At 48.4% G+C, this 21,078-nt stretch overlaps 1 protein-coding gene across 1 annotated transcript in view; it reads left to right on the top strand.

Annotated features, from left to right (window-relative positions):
* The first annotated feature begins 1,304 nt into the window (after positions 1-1,304).
* The window catches only part of EXOC6B (exocyst complex component 6B), a 237,274-nt gene continuing 217,500 nt past the window's right edge, over positions 1,305-21,078 (top strand). Inside the window, exon 1 of the mRNA XM_087965745.1 lies at positions 1,305-1,475. Coding sequence (XP_087821871.1) covers positions 1,378-1,475 — 98 coding nt within the window. The 5' untranslated portion in view covers positions 1,305-1,377. The remainder of the gene's footprint in view (positions 1,476-21,078) is intronic.

Genomic DNA, 21,078 nt, shown 5'->3' with positions numbered 1-21,078 from the left:
AGGTTTCCCTCATTCTTTGTCTGAACTCTCTAACTCATAGCACCTTCTTTCTATCACTATGAAATGGGTTAGGAGATAACCATCTTTTATCTACAAGGCAGATATACAAAGGATTGGTCATAAAAGAAGAACTTCATCACAAACGTGAGTTATGTGGATACCTGATGAACCAATAAATGTTCTTTGTTATGGACGTCTTGTTGAGTTATCTCTCTGCATCTGTACAATTTATGAATCCACCTCTGTACAAGATAGAGAAAAGTAAAAGATGGTTATCTCCTACTGCACAAGGTACAGAAAAGGATGAAGATAACTATCTTTTCACTTCACTTGTCCCAGGCAATATTTATCTTCCCCAAATACCTGGGATAAGGAGCTAAACACTACAAAGGCTTCCATACAAAGTTTCTTTATTGGATTATATCAGGTATCCTCAAGGTATAACTCACAGTTATGTTGAGATTCATCTAAAGTCCAATCTTTGCATTGTTATCTTTATCCCATAATGATACAGCAACGGAAGACTCCAGCACGATGCTGGGGTCCAAGTAGGAATGACCAAAACTGCCCCCAACCCAACCAGAAGTCAATTCAGTGACCAATCAGGAGTACATATGTGACCACATGACATGAGCTACATCTCCCATGAGGCATTAACTACATTTCCCATCCCCCTTAAGGGGACAGCTCTCATTCCCAAACTAACTACTGTATATACTGTCTAACCAGCACACCAGGTCTCCCCCATCTCTTCTGCTGAAGGGCCCTCTTCTGCCCTGCAGAGAGACGAATATAAGAGGGGTAGATCTACTCGGTACTTAAATTTACACTGAGAAGCTACGGGATAGGAAGAAAACCACAATTTTCACAGAGGAAAAAATATCCAGCTGGATGGGCCTCTCCAACCGTGGCAGCTTTAAGACTACTGGACTTCAACTCCCATGTTCCCCTGCTGGCTGGGGAATTCTGGGAATTGAAGTTCACAGTGTCCAAGTTGCCAAGGTTGGGCAGCCCTGAAGTCCGAGAAAGCCTTGGGTTAGAAGAAGGAAGGAGGTGGGAAGCAGGACAGAGACGTGGCAGGGGGCGGACTGGATGACCTCTTGGGACCGTTCCATGGAGAAAGAGCGGGAGGATTCGGGGATGGGGCTAGAGAGGGTTTTAAGAGGTCATGCACTCCAGCTTCAGAGCAGAGGGCGGAACGTACGCTCGGCGGAACGGCTGGGCGCCGGGGCGCGTTTCCGGGGGAGGAGGGAGCGTGCGTGCGTGCGTGCGTGCGTGCGGGTGGGTGGGGCGGCGTTCGGCGACGGGCGTGGCGCGCCGTGGGCGTGGCCGGGCGGCGTTGCCATTGCGACGGCGAGGAGCGGGGCGCGGCCCGCCATGGCGGAGCCGGAGAGTCCGGAGACGGTGGCCGAGCACGAGCGGATCCTGCGCGAGGTCGACAGCACCGACACGGCCTGCCTTGGGCCCACGCTGAGGTGCCGCCCCTGCGGAACTCCCCGCCTCGGGAGCCGCCTCTCCCCACCCCCCCCAGCCCCCCTCCCCAGCCTTCCTCCGCAGGTCCTCGGGCGAAGCCGGGCAAAGGCTCCGGACAGCGACTTCCGTCTCTCTCCCGGCCCGAGGGATGTGGGCGCGGGAGGAGAAGCCCCTGGCTGGGAGGACCCGGACCGGCTCTTCTCCTGGGCGCTGGCTTCCCCTCCCCCTCCTCCCCCCCCAGGCTGCCATATTGACTTTTTTGACCGGGCCAGGCCTGGGGGAGCCTCCCTGCCCGCGTGGTTCCTGCTGCCTCCTTTGGCCGGGGTGGGCGACCCCTCTCCCCGCCCCTTTTCCGTGTCTTCTGCTTTATGGACTCTGTTCTCATCAGGGGCCTCTTGAGGATGGTCATCCTGCTTGAGTAAGGGGGGGGGGGGGTTGGACTAGAAGACCTCCGAGACCCCTTCCAGCTCTATTCTGATTCCTCCTCCTTCTCCTGTTTCCATGCTGCCCCCCCGCTCCCTTGGCCATCAAAGGATGGGGAAGAGCAGCCCGCAGCTCCTGTTTTGGGGAGCCCTGACAGTTGCTGGGTGGGGGTGGGGGTGGGGGTCAGTTCAAAAGGGAGGCTGTTATGGAGAGCAAGAGGGCTGGGGGCCAGCGAGGGAGCCGCAGAGAGAGAACCCCACTTCCGCTTTTGTGGCACGGCCCATGAGAGGGGCATTGGCCGGGGGCATCTTCTCTGGAGTTAGGGTTGGCACCCCTTCCCGGCTCTCGGGCTGACCCCTGGGATGGACCTTGGGGTTTGGAAAGGCGCCTGGGTTTACTTTTCAGAGAGCGGGGCAGGGCTTCATCCGGACAACCTGTCAGTGCATGCTTTTCCCTCGGATCTTAAATATAAGGTCCCCTCAGTCTGCAAGAGGGAACGAATCCTCCTAGCCTACGGTTATGAATCATAACTTTAATTTTATCCTTCTGCGTGGCTCATCGGGCTGCTTTTCTGCTTCGCGTAAGCGTCCCTCAGTGAGCGCTTCCTGGCAGCGATGAGCATTTTTTTCCCCTTCTTCTCCCTTTCCACGCCTTTAAACAGTGTAATGTTCCTTCTGGCCAACAGCGATGTGTGTGTTTCTTTTTGCCTTTTGTGCAAAGGGAAGGAAAAACGCGGTCTGAATTCACTCAGGCAGTACTGTGTTTCTGGATGGGAAAATGGTATTTCGTTTTAGGTGCATGCCTGCATCTGTCGGGCACAGCAGACTGAGGGGTTGTATTGAAAGAGAAGGGTGTCCAGTTACGTCTCCTGCTTTCATTCAGAATTAGATTTCCTGCTTGGAAGGAAATGCAGTGACATAAGCGGACCTTCCTATGCTTTCTTATACACCCTCTGATCTTCTACCTCTGGTGGATTACAGGCAGCCCCCAGGTTAAGAAAGAGGGCCCGTTCTTAACGTCCTTGACTCAGGTTGGTATGCCAGGCGGAATTCGTACTTATGGACCACCTGCGTCAGTGGTGCATTTCAAACATTTTTACCACCGGTTTGGTGGGCGCGGCTTGGCGGGCGTGCTTTGCGTGTGCGCACACACTTTGCGCGTGCACGCACACCAAATGCACACCAAATGCACACTAGTGCTGCGCCAAGAAGCTGCGCTTCAAAAGCGGAATAACGGTTAGTATGGGAGCCCGGGGAGGGCAGGTGGGCCAAACAACAGAACGGTGGAGAGAACCGGTTTGGTCTCCGCTGCTCATCGGCGTTACCGGCTCGGCAGAACGGGGCTGAACCGGTAGAATACCACCACTGACCTGCGTGTTTACTAAAAATGGCAGACAGCATTCTCCTCCTTTTCACGAACAGATGAAGACAGCCTGTATTTTCGATGTCAGTGGAGATGCTCCGTCATCCAGATGTCCCAAAGCTGCTTTTCCAAGAGGCAACTGGATTTTCTGATTTTTCTTTGAAGACCTTTCACTCATATTCCCCACCCTCCGGTCAGAACTGAAGAAGCTTCTTGGATGGGGAGCGAAACATCTTCAAAGGAAAAAAAAAAGTCCAGTTGCCTCTTGAAAAAGCACCTTTGGGACAGGCTGTAGATTAAAAAGGCGCTGCTTTGATGGTTTAAGGGAACAGTGTGCATCTTTAGCAGTTTGTCGGTTCGAGGAAAAAGGAATGCCACCACTCATTAGTACGGCAAGATGCAGCCTCTGCGTAAGTCTGAGTTGTCCATAAAGTGGGCATTCTTAACCCAGAGGCCGCCTGTAATCAGGGTGGTCCCTTTTAGATCTGGAAGATTTCTGAAAGATTCATATGCTGTGCAGCATATGAATGGACAAGGCCTGAATGGGCCGGAGAATCCAAATCCCTACAAAAGGGGCAACCTACAGATAAGGTCTCTTAAATCAGGGGTCTCCAACCTTGGCAACTTTAAGACTTGTGGACTTCAACTCCCAGAGTTCCTAGCCAGGAACTCTGGGAATTGAAGTCCACAAGTCTTAAAGTTGCCAAGGTTGGAGACCCCTGTCTTAAATTGAGGCAGGCTGTACCTGAAGAGCCCCAATACAGGATTACACTGGTTCTATAGGGCCCCCTAGTGGCCAGTGCCAAATATAAGAACTTGTGAAAAAGCCAACAACTCCCCCTCCCCTTGGTGCCCCCTTCAGGGCTCTGGATCAGGGGTCTCCCTGGTATAAGGCAAGGCTTCACGCGTATTTCTTTTTTCGCAAACTCTTTTCATTCTGGCCAACATTTATTACTTGAACCCTGTGCTGGCAGAGCTGCTTCAATCCATGCTTCTAATTCAGGGGTCTTCCAACTTGACAGCTTTAAGACTTGTGGACTTCAATTCCCGGAATTCCTTCTCCAGTCATGTTAGCTCAGGAATTCTGGGAGTTGAAGCCCACAAGTCTTCAAGTTGCCAAAGCTGGACACCTCTGATATAGGCTGACCAGGAATTTTGCACCAGGAACTTGTCTAGGTCGACCAGAGAATGCATACTTTTATTAAGCTTTGCCTGTCCCTATAATTTGTCTAAAGAGGATGAAATCTTCATTAATATCGTGTTTGTATCAATAAACTTTGTACAAGTTACAGGCCGGCCTTGGCTTGCAGCCACAACGGGGACCAGAATTTCCAATTTGTTAAGTAAATGGTGCCCGGTTTTACGACCATTTTTGCCATGGTTGTTAAGCGATTCACTGCAGCTAAGCTTTCCCCGTTGACTTGCGTATGGGAAGCTGCTGGGAAGGACGCGAGTAGCATTCATGGGAGCCCAGGATGAAATAAAGGCTGATGGCCAAGCACCTGATCAGGTGACCACGGTGAGGCGGCGATGGTTGTAAGGTCACTTTTATCAGTGCTGTTGTAACATTGAATGGTCACTAAACAAATGGTTGTAAGTCGAGAACTCCTTATATTAGCCAAGAACCGTGGTGTCACTTCACCTTCCAGGACAGCCAGTTGTTTGCATTTTATTCTTGCCAGGTAGTTGCTCCTTGAAGTCCCCCACTGTCATTGGGCGGCTGAAAGAAAGGCGGTTATTGAGCCTGAGGCGCCAAAGGTGGGAATATCCACCTAGGTCAGTGCCAAAATGGGAGTGTGGGCGGGCAGGAGAATGCCGGAAATCGGAAGAGAAGATTCTCAGTGCGCATGTGCGTGCCAGGAAGCTAAGCAGATAACAGATAATCAGAGTTGGAAGGGACCTTGTAGGTCATCCAGTCCAACCCCCTGCCCAAGCAGGAGACCCTACACCATTTCTGATAGATGGGAGTCCAATCTCGTCTTGAAAGCTTCCAATGATGAAGCTCCCACAACTTTCGAAGGCAGCTTCTGTTCCATCAGTGGATTGTTCTCACTGTCAGAAAGTTTCTCCTTATTTCCAGGTTGAATCTCTCCTTGTTCAGTTTCCATCCATTATTCCTTGTCTGGCCTTCGGGTGCTTTGGAAAATAGCTTGACCCCCTTCTCCTTTCTGTGGCAGCCCCTCAAATATTGGAAGACTGCTATCATGTCACTCCTGGTCCTTCTCTTCCCTAGACTAGCCAGGCCCAGTTCCTGCGTATGTTTTAGCCTCCAGGCCTCTAATCATCCTGGTTGCTCTTCTCTGCACTCTTTCTAGAGCCACAACATCTTTTTTATAGTGTGGTGACCAAAACTGGATGCAGTACTCTAGGTGTGGTCTTACTAAAGTTTTATAGAGTAGTATTAGTACCTCACATGATCTTGATTGCATTCCTCTGTTAATGCAATTTAGGATTGCGTTGGCTTGTTTGGCTGCCGCTGCACACGGCTGGCTCATATTTAGCCAGTTGTCCGCTAAGACTCCAAGATCCCTCTCACAGTTACCGCTATTGAGCTTCTGGTTTCCGGCACGTGCATGTGCACTAGACACCTGGTCTTCCGGTTTCTGGCCTGCATGTGTGCGCGAAGACAAGTTGGCTGGCGTGCATGCGCTCGCCTGAAACCAGCAGCTGCCCTTCTGGTTTCTGACGCTCTTGCATGTGCAAAGACCAGCTGGCCAGCACGCACGTGTTTGTTGGAACCTAGAAGAGCAATAGGCGTGCCCGGAGAGAGGGCTCTCTGCATGCCACTTCCAGCAGGTGTGCCGTAGGTTCGCCATCACGGACCTAGTTGGTTGTTGGGAAGAAGGCGGGCCCTTTGCGGCTGTGCACGCAGCTGCTTCTTGCACCTCGTTCTGCAATAGCTGCATTTTCAGGAAAGGGGCCCCGCAAACCGGGAGATGTCCGAGGAATCCAGATGAAGAGGAGGCTGGAAGGAATCACCTGGGTTGCGGGCGTTTGGTGCCTTTAGCAGGGAGAAGGGAAACCATTTCCCAGGACTTGAAGGGCTGCCAGGGAGATGACAAGGCAGGGCTGACTAAGAGGCAGGCGGAAGGACAAGGGATTTCAGTGACAGGGAAGTAGATTTTAGTGGGTGTTGTTTCTAATGGTAAGAGCTGATTCTGTGGTGCTCTTTAAACAGAGGCAGGCTGGTCGTCTGTTGGGGAGCTGGACTAATGGGTTCCTGCACTGGGCGGTGGGGTGGGGGTTGGACTAGATGATCTTCAAAGTGCCAACCTGAGAGATTTTAAAAGTGCACTTAACTACCTTCCCTTTTGCTTCTTAAATTCATTGTGTTTTCTAATTTCTTTCTAAAAAAAGCGAAAGCCTTTTCAGATAGCTCTTTATGACGTTGGTTCAATTAATGGTTCCTTAATTGAGGATTAGTAGGGAAACAGGATCAGGAAAGAGGCTGGGAGCTCCAGGTTGTGAGGAGGCAAAGGAAGCCTGACTGGTGGTACTTGGGGAAGAGGGAGCCCTTGGCTCAGCCTGGAGAAGTGGAGGGTCCTGGAGGCCAGAGAGGCTGGATCAGCCCAGCCAGAGGCAGAGAAGGGCAGGATGGAAGAAGTGCTGTTAGGGAGAAGAGGACTGGGAAATGGTCATCCTGTCCCTCATCCTCTCCCCCAGTGTCCAGACCAGAGCTCTCCGAACTTGGCAGCTTCAAGACTTGTGGACTTCCACTGCCAGAATTCCTCAGCCAGCCATGAATTCTGGGAGATGGAAGTCCACAAGTCCTGAAGTTGCCAAGTTCGGAGACCTCTGATCTAGAGTGGTGCGGTTGGTGAATGACAGATCAGAAATGAGATCCTGTTGCGCCTGGGTGCCTGCGTGCATTTTTCGAAGCTTGGGTAAAGCTGGGTGGGTGTGTGAGTGAGAGGGAGGGAGGATCCCGCCTAAGATCTGCTGTCTCGGGTTCCAGGTGCATCAACATCCGTGGCTCCGTGGCCGGAGAAGGGGATTTTGATGATTATCCTATCAGAAACAGATCGGCTGCCCTCTCCGGACCTCGGAGGGGAATTTGTGCATGGAAGGTGGGGCATGGGAGCACGTTAGGGCTGTTGCTCTCGAGCCACTGCCTGCCTGCTTTTTGGATCTCACCTGGGTCAGAGGATTGGGACATCTAGGTCCTCGTTCTGGGGAGGGGTGACCCTGGTGGAGCACAGCAGCTCTTGGCCTCCATGGTGGGGTCTGGCTTGACTTATGGGGGGGCGCTAAGGGCCTAGTCATTTTCTGGGAGCAGCTGGCACATGATTTGAAAGTGGAGGGCATTTGCCTTGGTTCCATCCCTTCCTGCTCACCCAGCCTCTTGAACTACAAAGTCAGAGTAATATATCTGTTGGTAAAGCTGAAAAAGGATGCAAAAGTTAAGCTCTCCCTACCCATCAGATGATACGTGCAGTGTAGGTAGTTAGGCGTTTTAGCTTTAACCTAAACCGGTCTAAATATTAGTCTCCCTGAAATAATATTGTTAGGGTTGGAATACCTTTAAGCAAATTTAGCAATCTTGAAATAACACCTTTTATGATATTTGCTTTTCCCTATTCGGATTTTTTATCTATGTCAGATTTAAGCTGAGGGAGTCAAACACGCGCAGCCGTAAAAGGAAGTTGTTTCTGTGTCTGTTTCCAGATAACTCAAGTAGCGATTGGATTTCTGTGCAGTATCAGAGCCTGTATGAAACTTAATCCAGTTAATTGGATCACTTTATGCATTGACTTGTTGAGCCTTCATGTATACCCAACCCTATTTTTTTAAAAAAATAAGGAATGTTACGCAATGTTATTTCGGTTGATGGTTTGAAAAACTGCTGATGACCTTCTACCGCTGCACCATAGAGAGTATCTTAACTTACTGCACTTCTGTATGGTTTGCCAATTGCACAGGGGCAGATAGGACAGCACTCCAGAGGGTTAATGTCATTGCCCTGAGGATCATGAGTTGCCCTCTCCCCTCTTTGGAAGAGCTTTATAGCTCCTGATGCCTTAAGAAAGTTCAAAACATCCTCAAAGATCCATCTCATCCTGGGCATCCTTTTTTTGAACTGTTACCATCTGGCAGACGGTACAGGATAATAAAAACAAGGACAAATAGGCTGAAAAACAGCTTCTATCCCAGGGCAGGAGCTCTTTTGAATTCTGCTGTATAGTGCAGTGTTGGTGTGGTGTCGGAGGTTTCCGGTTCAATGTATGAAGGGTGAAGGATGTGTGTTTGTGTTTATTTTCATGGTCATGGTCATGATGTGCACTGAAGATGGTGTTTGATTTCGTTGTACGAGGTGCAATGACAATAAAGTAAACTAAACTAAAACTAAAAAAACCAAAGTGCAGAAATCTGTCATTGGGACATCACTGGTTCTTACTCATTGCTCCATGGGGAGTTATTGGCCCAAATTACATTTTCCGTTAATTGCTTTATTTCCATTGTAGCCCCTTTTATAGTGTTTAGCCACCAAGCTTCGGCATTGCTTGTACAGAATATTTCATTACTCCAAAGGCCATTCATTTTCATAGATTCCCTCAAGGGCCTTGTCCAACTCTCGGACCCTGGTGGACTTCGTAGATAGATGGCCATCCTAGTCAGAGCTATCTCCTTGGAGCCCCAAAGTCCGATCTTTGGTATTGGCTTAAAACTGTTACATTTTGAAAGAAGAATTGAGAATGAAAGCAACACCGATGTGAAAAGTGAAGAAGCTGAACGAACAAAGTGGAAGTAGGTTAGTTATTCCAGTAGGAAACCAAAGGGAAAAATGGGACTTCTTTCAGAAATCCAGAAACCTCTTGGCTGGGCTGGTAGTTCCACAGTTTGCGATGGTTCAGCTAACACATGTTTTCCTTCTCTTCTTCTTAGCAAGCAGAGTTCATTCTTTCCAGCTGTCACTCCTGTGTTTTCCCCATAAGTATTTGTTCCAAAGGTAACCAAAGGGAGGAAAATGGAAACCATAAAATAATAAGATGAAGCGTGCAGACGATTGTAACTAAACATTTTCATAGAACCATAGGGTCAGGAGATACCTTGGAGGTCTTCTAGTCCAACCCCCTCCCCGAGCCAGAAGCCTTCATGCCCACCCCGACAAATTGTTGTCCAATCTTTTCTTGAAAAGCTCCAGCTTTCCTCACAACTTCAGGAGGGAGGCTGTTCAGATGATTAATTGTTCTCACTGTCAATAAATTCCTCCTTACTTCCAGGCTGGAGCTTCCACCCATTGCTTCTTGCTTCTTGTCCTACCCTCGGGTGCTTTTGGAGAATAAATGGATGCCCTCCCCACTTCCAGGATGGGAAGACTGTTCTGGGATCTCCCCTTGGCCTTCTTTTCCTTAAGCAAAACTTAGTTCCTTTAGCTGTTCTTCTCAGAAATTCAGCTTCCAGGCCCCTGATCACCTTTGTTTCTCTTCTCTACACTCTTTCTTGAGCCTCAGCATCATTTCTGGGACTGCATTAGTATTTTGGGCAGCTTGCAGTCCACTGCTAAGGTAAAGGTAAAGGTTCCTCTCGCATATATGTGCTAGACCAGGGGTGTCCAACCTTGGCAACTTTAAGGCTTGTGGACTTCAACTCCCAGAATTCCTCAGCCAGCTTTGCTGGCTGAGGAATTCTGGGAGTTGAAGTCCACAAGCCTTAAAGTTGCCAAGGTTGGACACCCCTGTGCTAGACGCTTCTGGCTCTAGGGGGTGGATCTCCGTTACAAAGCTGAAGAGCCAGCGTTGTCCGAAGACGTCTCCGTGGTCATGTGGCCAGCATGACTAAATGCCTTCGAAGGGACACAGAATGCTGTTCCCTTCCCCACCAAAGGGGTCCCTATTTTTCTACTTGCATTTTTTTTACGTGCTTTCGAACTGCCAGGTTGGCAGAAGTTGGGACAAGGAACGGGAGCTCACTCCGTGACGCGGCGCTGGGGATTCGAACCGCCGAACTGCCGACCTTTCTGATCGACAAGCCCAGTGTCTTAGCCACTGAGCCACCGTGCCCCCAGTCCACTGCTACTTCATACCAAAGTAACGGTCCATCAGGAAAGTTAGGTCTCTGTTCTATCCTGTGCACATGGATCCGTTTTTAATCCGGCCTAAGTGCAGGACCTCCGCCTTGTCCCCACTGAGCTCCATCTTGTTGGACAGGGCCCAGTGCTCCAGATCACTTTGGTCACCCAGGCTCCCATTCCCAAAGGCAGCATCTTTCTGGAAAGTTCCACCTTGGATGGAACAAGGCGAGGACAGGAGAAGAAGCGGCTGAGTCAGTGGGGAAGGAGTTCCTCCTTGGCTGTTTGGAGAAGATTAGGACACCCTATTTTTAGGCATCCTGTATCTCTCCTGGCCTGGAGGCCTGCACTTCCCTTCTTCCGCCTCTCCGGTGCCTTACTGCACAAGAAGAAGGCCAGCTGGAAGAATTTCCCTTCTAAATATATATGTTCTGACCCAAACCTTGTTCCAAGGAAACGAACACGAAACGGAGGGAACAGCAAAACCTTTTAATGGTTCTTTACGAATTCCGTTCCTCCAAGGTTAAAAGGCTGTTTCAAACTAATCGTCTCTGATAAGAACGAGCCTTGCCAAGGTGGTGCAAGGCTGACAAGAACACTAGATAAAGTTACTAAGAAATATTTCAAACACAAAGAGTCTCCAAACACCAACCTAGATACTCCGAACGTCCACCAGGCTTGCCTGCAAAATAACTTATTTGCTTCCTGCAAAGAACTATGGTTTCTCAGCTGGCTTTTATCTCTTAAGGGAGGGGCCATTACCTTGCAGCCTTACTCCTGAATTGCCCACGCTGCTGCAGCTGCTCTTTCCTACAAGCAGCCATGCCCGTATGCACACTGGGCACAGGCTCCTCGGGGACCTCTTCCTCCCAGCTGCCAGCCTCCAACAATCTCCGAAGGCTGCACTCCACTCCCTGATGATCCTGGCCCCATCACACGCAGGCCCCTCATCTGAGTCCTCACTCCGAGACCTCAGCCATCCACACCTGCTGCCGGCATATATATAAAACGTTCATCATTGTACCTTGATCTTAACTGAGTACCTGAGGCAGCGGACGCCCCCTCGTTGCCCATCAAATCGCCTTTCAAGCACATGCGAAGTGCTGCCTCTTGATCACTGCCAACAACCCATTTCTGTCCTGAACAACAACAACAGCCGTGAAGTGCCCTGAAATTGGATGAGACCAAAGGGCCACTTAAAACCACTTCTAAAGACTGATGGCTCACTTTCTGAGAAAACGCATACAGGTGTCATGTGAAGGAAAATAGGGAGGGAAGAAATACAAAGAATTATAGGTGGTCCTCCTTGAATTACGACCACAACTGAGCCCTATTTTTTTTTTTTTGCTAAGTGAGATATTAAAGTGAGTTTTGCCCCTTTTTATGACCTCTCGTGCCACAGTTAAGTGCATCACCGCAGCTGCTAAAAGCAGTAACACCGTTGTTAAGTGAATCTGGCTTCCCCACTGAGTTTGCTTGTCAGGAGGTCGCAAAAGGGGATCGCGCAACCTTCACTGCAATCGTCATAAATATGAATTGGTGGCCAAGCATCCCAATTTTGATCACGTGACCATTTTATTTATGTTTATTTTATTTGCTTTGTCAAACATGTACAAGATAGTAAGTGTAGGTATGAACATAAACATGAACAAAGGGAGTCAATAGAGTAAATACAGATAATGGAGCCCTGCACACCAGAACAACTAGACACAAGGACAGTTTTTTCCCAAACGCCATCACTCTGCTAAACAAATAATTCCCTCAACACTGTCAAACCATTTACAAAATCTGCATTACTGTTAGTATTAATCCTCCCATCTTTCCTTTTACCCATCTCCTCCCACTTGTAACTGTATGACTGTAACTTTGTTGCTTACGATTTATATTGACTGTTTCCTAGTATGATTTGATTGCTTATTGTACCCTATGAGTATTAAGTGATGATGATCTGATGATTCTTGACTCTTGATGAATGTACCTTTTCTTTTATGTACACTGAGAGCATTTGCACCAAGACAAATTCCTTGTGTGTCCAACCACACTTAGCCAATAAAGAATTCTATTCTATTCTATTCTATTCTATTCTATTCTATTCTATTCTATTCTATTCTATTCTATTCTATTCTATTCTATTCTATTCTATTCTATTCTATTCTTATTCTATTCTATTCTATTCTATTTCACTCTATATTCTATTCTATTCTATTCTATTCTGTTCTGTTCTGTTCTATTCTATTCTAATTGTATTCTATTTTATTCTATTTCTATTTCATTTCATTTATTTTATTATTCTATTCTATTCTATTCTATTCTATTCTATTCTATTCTATTCTATTCTATTCTATTCTATTCTATTCTATTCTATTCTATTCTATTCTATTCTATTCTATTCCATTCCATTCCATTCCATTCCATTCCATTCCATTCTATTCTGTTTTATTCTATTCTATTCTGTTTTATTCTATTCTATTCTATAAAGGGGGACAGTAAGACAGGAACAGTAGGCACGCTGGTGCGCTTATGCACGCCCCCTTTAAGGACCTCTTGGGAATGGGGTGAGGTCCACGGTAGACAGTTTGAGGTTGAAGTTGTGAGGGTTTGAGGCTGTAACAATGGAGTCGGGCGTTTACCACTCTGTTGCTGAAGTTGTATTTTCTGCAATCGAGCTTGGAGCGGTTTACCTTGAGTTTGAATCGGTTGTTTGCCCGTGTATTATTGTGATTGAAGCTGAAGAAGTCGTTGACAGGCAAGATGTTGCAGCAGACAATTTTGTGAACCATGCTTAGATCGGACCGCAGGCGGCGCAGTTCCAGATTGTTCAGGCCCCAAAATTTCCAGCCTGGAGGCATAGGGAATTTTATTGTGAGTAAAGGAGTGGATGACTTTTCTCAAGAAATACCCCTGAACCTGCTGAACTGTGTTATTTGGGGATCCTGCGACGGTTGTAACTGTGAAAAGCGGTCATAAGTCACTTTTTACAGTGCCGTTGTAACTTGGTCACTGAAGAAACTCTTGTAAGTCGAGGACTGCCTCTACATCCCAACTTCAGAAAGTTGAGCTTAGTAATGTTATCTTTTGAACTGGTTCTTTAATGGCAAGCAAGATTTCATGATCTAGGTTTAGTTTTTGCTTAAAATCTGACATCTATCTCTTTATCATCTCTCTAACATGCAATAATGTTTTTACTATCATAGAAAAACAGAAAAAAATATTATGCTTACTGTTGCTCCCATCCTATTAGTTTTCAAATAAGTGATACTAGCTCTATACATGTGCTTCGCTACATAACTATGTGATCGGGCTTAGCTTTTGGGGAGAAAATAAGGGAAAAAAATGTGCCTCTGTCTACCAGCATCCATCGGTATTCATCTGGCTAGCATCCAGTCAGTGTGTGAGAGAGTTGAGGGCTGTTTGGAAACTGAAAGAGTATTTGCTGTGTAAGTAAGAAGGAGACAGCAAGGAGCCTGGGCGTGGCTTAGTTCAACTCTTCTGTACTAAAGCTGCTTGGTGCTGTGAAACTGAAATGCCTCTGCTTGTGTTTTGCATTTGGAACAGATTTCTTTACAGGTGGGGAGGGGGAATAGAACTCTTTAGCATCAGAGTGTGTTAATAATAATAATAATATAGGAAATACTAATGCTCTGATGGTCATTTTGAAAAATCCTTTCTTAGTGAGCATCTAGAAACCAAGAGAAACATACGTGCCAAATTTCAAGTTTCTGGGTTTCATGGTTCTGGAGATTTTGTGGTGATGCGTGAGTGATATTTTCCATATATATATATTAATGTGTGCCATCAAGCAGATGGAAAAACCTTCTGTTTTAATTGAAGTTTTAAGATTATTATTTTTGGGTACCACTTAGTGTCCTTTTAGGTTTAGCGTTTCTTATTGAATACTTTGGAATGATCTTGGCAAACCAATTTAACAAACGAAATAAATAAAACTCAGACGAGGGGCAGAAACCAGCAGGGAGAAATTTTGTGGCAATGAGTTCCAAGTTCTGCACTTGGGTAGATTAAAAAAAACACACGAAAGGCCTTAGAAGAGGATTGGGGTGGGGGCAGCAGGAAGAGGGTCTCAGATACCTTGTTGAAGGAGAAGCCGAAGAGGAGCAACCAGGAGATGCAGCTGCAGGCGCGCGCGCACACACACACACACACACACACACACACACACAATAGCACAGCTGTGAGGAGGCATCAACAGAAGCCCAGTGTGGAGCTGAAGGGAGGCCTCTGTGCTTCTCTCCGCTCGGTGTCAGTCAGACCAGCAGGCTCTGGACACCCAGCATGAGGAACAGTTATGACCAACTGGAATAAACTGGGAGGGAGCAAGTATGATCATAAGGAGCAGGGCGGGAAGATTTTATGAGAAGCGGTTGGAGGCCGTGGCTTCATCGGCTGCCTGAAGGGCTGCCATGCAGAAGAGAAGGCTGGATTCAGAGGGGGGGTGGTCACCCGGTTCGGATCGGTTCTGGAGAACCAGTAGCGGAAATTTTGAGTAGTTCGGAGAACCGGCAAATCCCACCTCTGACTGGCTCCACCAACCCCATCTATTCCCTGCCTCCCAAGTCCCAGCTGATCGGCTGGGTCTCCTTTGGTTGCCCTGCATAGGAGAACGGAGCTGGAAAGCAGGTTAGTGGGGTGGGGAGCAGAGGTGGGATTCAGCTGGTTTGGACCAGTTCTGGAGAATCGGTAGCAGAAATTTTGAGTAGTTCAGAGAACCGGCCAGTGCCACCTCTGACTGGCCCTGCCCCCTCTATTCTCCACCTCCTGAGTCCCAGCTGATCGGCTGGGTCTCCTTTGGTTGCCCTGCACAGGAGAACAGAGCTGGAAGGCAGGCTAGTGGGGTGGGGAGGGGAGGGGGATTTTGCAGTATATCCTTCCCCTGCCGTGCCCACCAAGCCACGCCCACAGAATGCCACGCCCACCAGGCCATGCACACAACTGATTGGCTGGGTCTCCTTTGGTTGCCCTGCACAGGAGAACAGAGCTGGAAAGCAGGCTAGTGGGGTGGGGAGGGAAGGGGGATTTTGCAGTATATCCTTCCCCTGCCATGCCCACCAAGCCACGCCCACAGAACCAGTAGTAAAAAAAAAATTGAATCCCACCACTGGTTGGATTCTCCGGAGTTTGTCCAGAAGACTGGAGAGAGGAAGCCAATTGCAGGCCAGCCATTACCCCTGGAGAAAAAAAAGAGCCTCCCAGAATGGGACAGGAGGCGCAGCTGGGCTCTCCTTCACTGGAGGTCTCTTCCAAGCGAGGCCGAGGAGTCCAGCTGATGAGGGAACTCCCCCAGGAGTGGAGGCGAAATCCAGGCCGGCTGGACGCGTACAGGCAGCCCACTTGTTTAATGACAGCGGCCCTGAGAAAAAGGAACGTAACGCTGTTTTTCCACACGTATGACCCTTGCATCATCCCTGCCGTCGTGGGATCAAAATGTGGACGCTTGGGCCACTGGCATGTATTGACGGTGGTTCTGGTGGTCCGGGGGCCGGGGGGTCTCCTTTGGTGACCTTCTGACAAGCAACAACGTCATGAAACTCAACTTTACGAACTTGGTATACACAGGTAGTCCTTGACTTGCAACCGTTCTCGCAGCCAGTCCTTGAGTATTGAAGATTTGTCTTTAAATGAATCCAAACTCTAGCTCCTTTTTAGGACAATGATGGTTTATTCAGCAAACAACAAATACTCTAATCATGCAAGAATGGCTAAAAGCCAGGCAAGGTTAGCGTTGGGTTTGAGTTTGCTCTCTTTCCTTTTATTATCATTATTATGAGACACACCACACCACACCCAGGCCTATATGCAGGTCTAGTTCTGGACACGCCTAACCTATTATCTTTAAATGCTATCAACCCTATAACATGTCTACATCCCTACCCTATTCCAACCCTCACTAACTGATCCCCACCTGGTGCCACCTTCATCATGTCTTAACTCAATGCTTAATTACCACATATATGTGCCCCAACCCCCTCTAACAATATACACCACATCAATACATGAAAAAAGCCATTTCCAGCCATGCAGTTGTTTCAGAATCTATCCAGCAGCCTGCAGTTGTTTCAGAATCCATCCAGCAGCCCGCAGTTGTTTCAGAATCCATCCTGCAGCCCGCAGTTGTTTCAGAATCCATCCTGCAGCCCGCAGTTGTTTCAGAATCCATTCTGCAGCCCGCAGTTGTTTCAGAATCCATCCTGCAGCCCGCAGTTGTTTCAGAATCCATCCTGCAGCCCGCAGTTGTTTCAGAATCCATCCAGCAGCCCGCAGTTGTTTCAGAATCCATCCTGCAGCCCGCAGTTGTTTCAGAATCCATCCTGCAGCCCGCAGTTGTTTCAGAATCCATCCTGCAGCCCGCAGTTGTTTCAGAATCCATCCTGCAGCCCGCAGTTGTTTCAGAATCCATCCTTCAGCCCGCAGCTGTTTCAGAATCCATCCTTCAGCCCGCAGTTGTTTCAGAATCTATCCTACAGCCCGCAGTTGTTTCAGAATCCATCCTGCAGCCCGCAGTTGTTTCAGAATCCATCCTGCAGCCCGCAGTTGTTTCAGAATCTATCCTTCAGCCCGCAGTTGTTTCAGAATCCATCCTGCAGCTCGCAGTTGTTTCAGAATCCATCCTGCAGCCCGCAGTTGTTTCAGAATCCATCCTTCAGCCCGCAGTTGTTTCAGAATCCATCCTTCAGCCCGCAGTTGTTTCAGAATCCATCCTGCAGCCCGCAGTTGTTTCAGAATCCATCCTTCAGCCCGCAGTTGTTTCAGAATCCATCCTGCAGCCCGCAGTTGTTTCAGAATCCATCCTTCAGCCCGCAGTTGTTTCAGAATCCATCCTTCAGCCCGCAGTTGTTTCAGAATCCATCCTTCAGCCCGCAGTTGTTTCAGAATCCATCCTGCAGCCCGCAGTTGTTTCAGAATCCATCCTGCAGCCCGCAGTTGTTTCAGAATCTATCCTTCAGCCCGCAGTTGTTTCAGAATCCATCCTGCAGCTCGCAGTTGTTTCAGAATCCATCCTGCAGCCCGCAGTTGTTTTAGAATCCATCCTTCAGCCCGCAGTTGTTTCAGAATCCATCCTTCAGCCCGCAGTTGTTTCAGAATCTATCCTGCAGCCCGCAGTTGTTTCAGAATCTATCCTTCAGCCCACAGTTGTTTCAGAATCTATCCTTCAGCCCGCAGTTGTTTCAGAATCCATCCTGCAGCCCGCAGTTGTTTCAGAATCCATCCTTCAGCCCGCAGTTGTTTCAGAATCCATCCTTCAGCCCGCAGTTGTTTCAGAATCCATCCTTCAGCCCGCAGTTGTTTCAGAATCCATCCTTCAGCCCGCAGTTGTTTCAGAATCCATCCTTCAGCCCGCAGTTGTTTCAGAATCCATCCTGCAGCCCGCAGTTGTTTCAGAATCCATCCTTCAGCCCGCAGTTGTTTCAGAATCCATCCTTCAGCCCGCAGTTGTTTCAGAATCCATCCTTCAGCCCGCAGTTGTTTCAGAATCCATCCTGCAGCCGCGGTTGTTTCAGAATCCATCCTGCAGCCCGCAGTTGTTTCAGAATCCATCCTTCAGCCCGCAGTTGTTTCAGAATCCATCCTGCAGCCCGCAGTTGTTTCAGAATCTATCCTTCAGCCCGCAGTTGTTTCAGAATCCATCCTGCAGCTCGCAGTTGTTTCAGAATCCATCCTGCAGCCCGCAGTTGTTTTAGAATCCATCCTTCAGCCCGCAGTTGTTTCAGAATCCATCCTTCAGCCCGCAGTTGTTTCAGAATCTATCCTGCAGCCCGCAGTTGTTTCAGAATCTATCCTTCAGCCCACAGTTGTTTCAGAATCTATCCTTCAGCCCGCAGTTGTTTCAGAATCTATCCTTCAGCCCGCAGTTGTTTCAGAATCCATCCTGCAGCCCGCAGTTGTTTCAGAATCCATCCTTCAGCCCGCAGTTGTTTCAGAATCCATCCTTCAGCCCGCAGTTGTTTCAGAATCTATCCTGCAGCCCGCAGTTGTTTCAGAATCTATCCTTCAGCCCACAGTTGTTTCAGAATCCATCCTTCAGCCCTCAGTTGTTTCAGAATCTATCCTGCAGCCCTCAGTTGTTTCAGAATCTATCCTTCAGCCCTCAGTTGTTTCAGAATCTATCCTGCAGCCCTCAGTTGTTTCAGAATCCATCCTTCAGCCCTCAGTTGTTTCAGAATCTATCCTGCAGCCCTCAGTTGTTTCAGAATCCATCCTGCAGCCCGCAGTTGTTTCAGAATCCATCCTGCAGCTCCCAGCTCTGCTGAGTCATTCTAAAGCAACCTTCAACACAGTCAGCTAGCACACAAGCAGCAATCCAGGTCCGGTGTCAGCTAAGGTCATATTCTCCACTGCCAGGTGACTTGCTGCGAAGTGTGTTTGGAACTGACGGGCTCCATAGCGAACTCGGAGCCCGACACATTCGTTTAGTGACCAAAGTTACAACGGCACTGAAAAAAAGCGACTTATGACCATTTTTCACACATATAACGGTTGCAGTCTCCCTATGGTCACATGACTGTAATTCAGACACTTGGCGACTGATTCATATACATGACGGTTGCAGTGAACTGTGGCCACACGATTCTCTTCGGCGACCTTAGGACGAGCAAGGTCAATGGGAAGCCAGGTTCCCGTCACAGCCATCTTACTAACTTAAACCGCGAGGGATTCACTTAATAACACTGGCCAGAAAGGCCGTATAAGGTGGCCAAACTCACTGAACAAATAACTTGCTTAGCTACGGAAATTTTGGGCTGAGCCGTGGTCGTAAGTCAAGGACTACCCTGCATTGGAAGGGGATGGGGGGAGCTTGGCTCCTCTAAGAGTTTGCCAGGCACTGGACTAGAGACTAGAACAGGGGTGTCCAACCTTGGCAACTTTAAGACTTGTGGCTGAGGAATTCTGGGAGTTGAAGTCCACAAGTCTTAAAGTTGCCAAGGTTGGACACCCCTGGACTAGAAAGTCAGCTCTGGGTGTTTGAAGAACGCATGGCTTTGCTGCCACCTGGTGGTTGGTGGAAGGGTTCGTCTGGGATGTATCGGACACCCCCCTGAGTTGGTGACGTGCAGATGGAGGAGAAGCTGAACCTGGAAGCTCAGAAGGACGAGGATGGGATTCAAATTTTTTTACTACTGGTTCTGTGGGCGTGGTTGGGTGGGTGTGGTGCGGTGTGCCTTGGTAGGCATGGCAGGGGAAGGATACTGCAAAATCCCCCTTCCCTCCCCACCCCACTAACCTGCTTTCCAGCTCCGTTCTCCTGTGCAGGGCAACCAAAGGAGACCCAGCCGATCAGCTGGGACTCAATGGGAGGCAGAGAAGAGATGGGGTTGGCGGGGCCAGTCAGAGGTGGCATTGGCCGGTTCTCCGAACTACTCCAAATTTCCGCTACCGGTTCTCCAGAACTGGTCAGAACCTGATGAATACCCACCTCTGGGATGGGTGGACGGCTGCCTGGCCTTCTCCTGCTGAGTTCCTGTTTCTTGGTGTATAAAGAGGGCTCAATGTTGTAGGTCACCTTGTCACACCTGGGCTGTATTCACAAAGATGTGGTTGAATTTGCATCGGGGTAGGATTTTTGAGGTTTAGCATGTGGGGTGAGTGCAGCCCGAGTCAAGTCTAGGAAACAGGGTATTTTAGTAAAGGGGCTGGCACGTTGGGGGAAGCCAGGGTTAGGATCAGGTGGAATTTCTGAATCACCACCCAAGGAGATCATCCACTTGGCATGACACACTTGGAAAGCAGGTAAATTTCTTTCCTTTCCTGCAGTTTTGAAAAAAAACAAAACTGTTCATTCATGTATGTATAAACAGGCATAAGCTACACTTGGCATTTTTCTGGGATGGGAACATGGTGATTTATACGTCTAGGGAGATTCTCCATCATCCAGGCCATGGCTGCTCCAAAAGTACTTTCCAAAGAACAACGGGACTTTCTTAGTTTTTTTTTTTTCATTGAAACATTTTGCTTCTCATCAAAGAAGCTTCTTCAGTTCTGACTGAATGATGGAGAATGGAAGGATTTATATTCTTTGCACTCATCTGTTCATTGGAACTCCAAAGGTTGAGTCATTGAGGCCACAGGGGTTATTTATATCCTCAGAGTCACCTGAATCAGAGTGTAAATGGGTGTGGAGCCTTCTTGGACTGTGTTGTAGACAGGAGATAGGGTGTGCCATATCCTTCCCCCTCTATTGAGAGAGGGCTGTTCAATTTGGACATAGATGGCCTCTTGGACCCCTCTTTCAAACCAGTGATCCTCTCTGTCCAGAATGTGGACTTTGCTGTCTTCCAAAGAGGGGCCCTTGTCTTTCAAATGCAGATGGACCGCTGACTCTTGCCCTGATAGGTTCCTCCTCCTGTGTTGTGCCATGCTTTTGTGAAGTGGCTGTTTTGTTTCCCCAACGTACACATCTGCATATGTCTCACTGCATTGTACTGCATGTACTACGTTGCTCAGTTTGTGTCTGGGTGTTTTATCCTTTGGAGTGCTTCTGCCTTAGTGTATTCCTGGGTTTAAAGTGTGCATATGTCAGGATTCCGGCAGTTACCCCCCCCCCCAATTAAATTATGAGTCTCGAGCCAAACTTCCAAAACTTCAAAAGGATTTATTGGGAGTTATAAAGTCTGGCACTGCCTGGGTGTAGCCGACTCTGAGACACATAATTCACTGTCACCCTTGACCCTGGCTTTCTCCCACTCCCGCGGGTGTATCATAATTCATATTCTCCAATGGGACACATCCATAGCCAAGAGTCATCCATCATGCTCTCCAGTTTGATATTTGCATGGCAGAAACTTCAGTCACCTAGTTAC

This window comes from Notechis scutatus, chromosome 4, assembly GCF_049901735.1.
Source record: "Notechis scutatus isolate UNSWTSFEM ecotype Mainland chromosome 4, rNotScu1.2, whole genome shotgun sequence".
Lineage (NCBI taxonomy): Eukaryota > Metazoa > Chordata > Lepidosauria > Squamata > Elapidae > Notechis > Notechis scutatus.
Note: the sequence above shows the minus strand (reverse complement) of the source record. Positions and strands in the feature narration are given on the sequence as shown.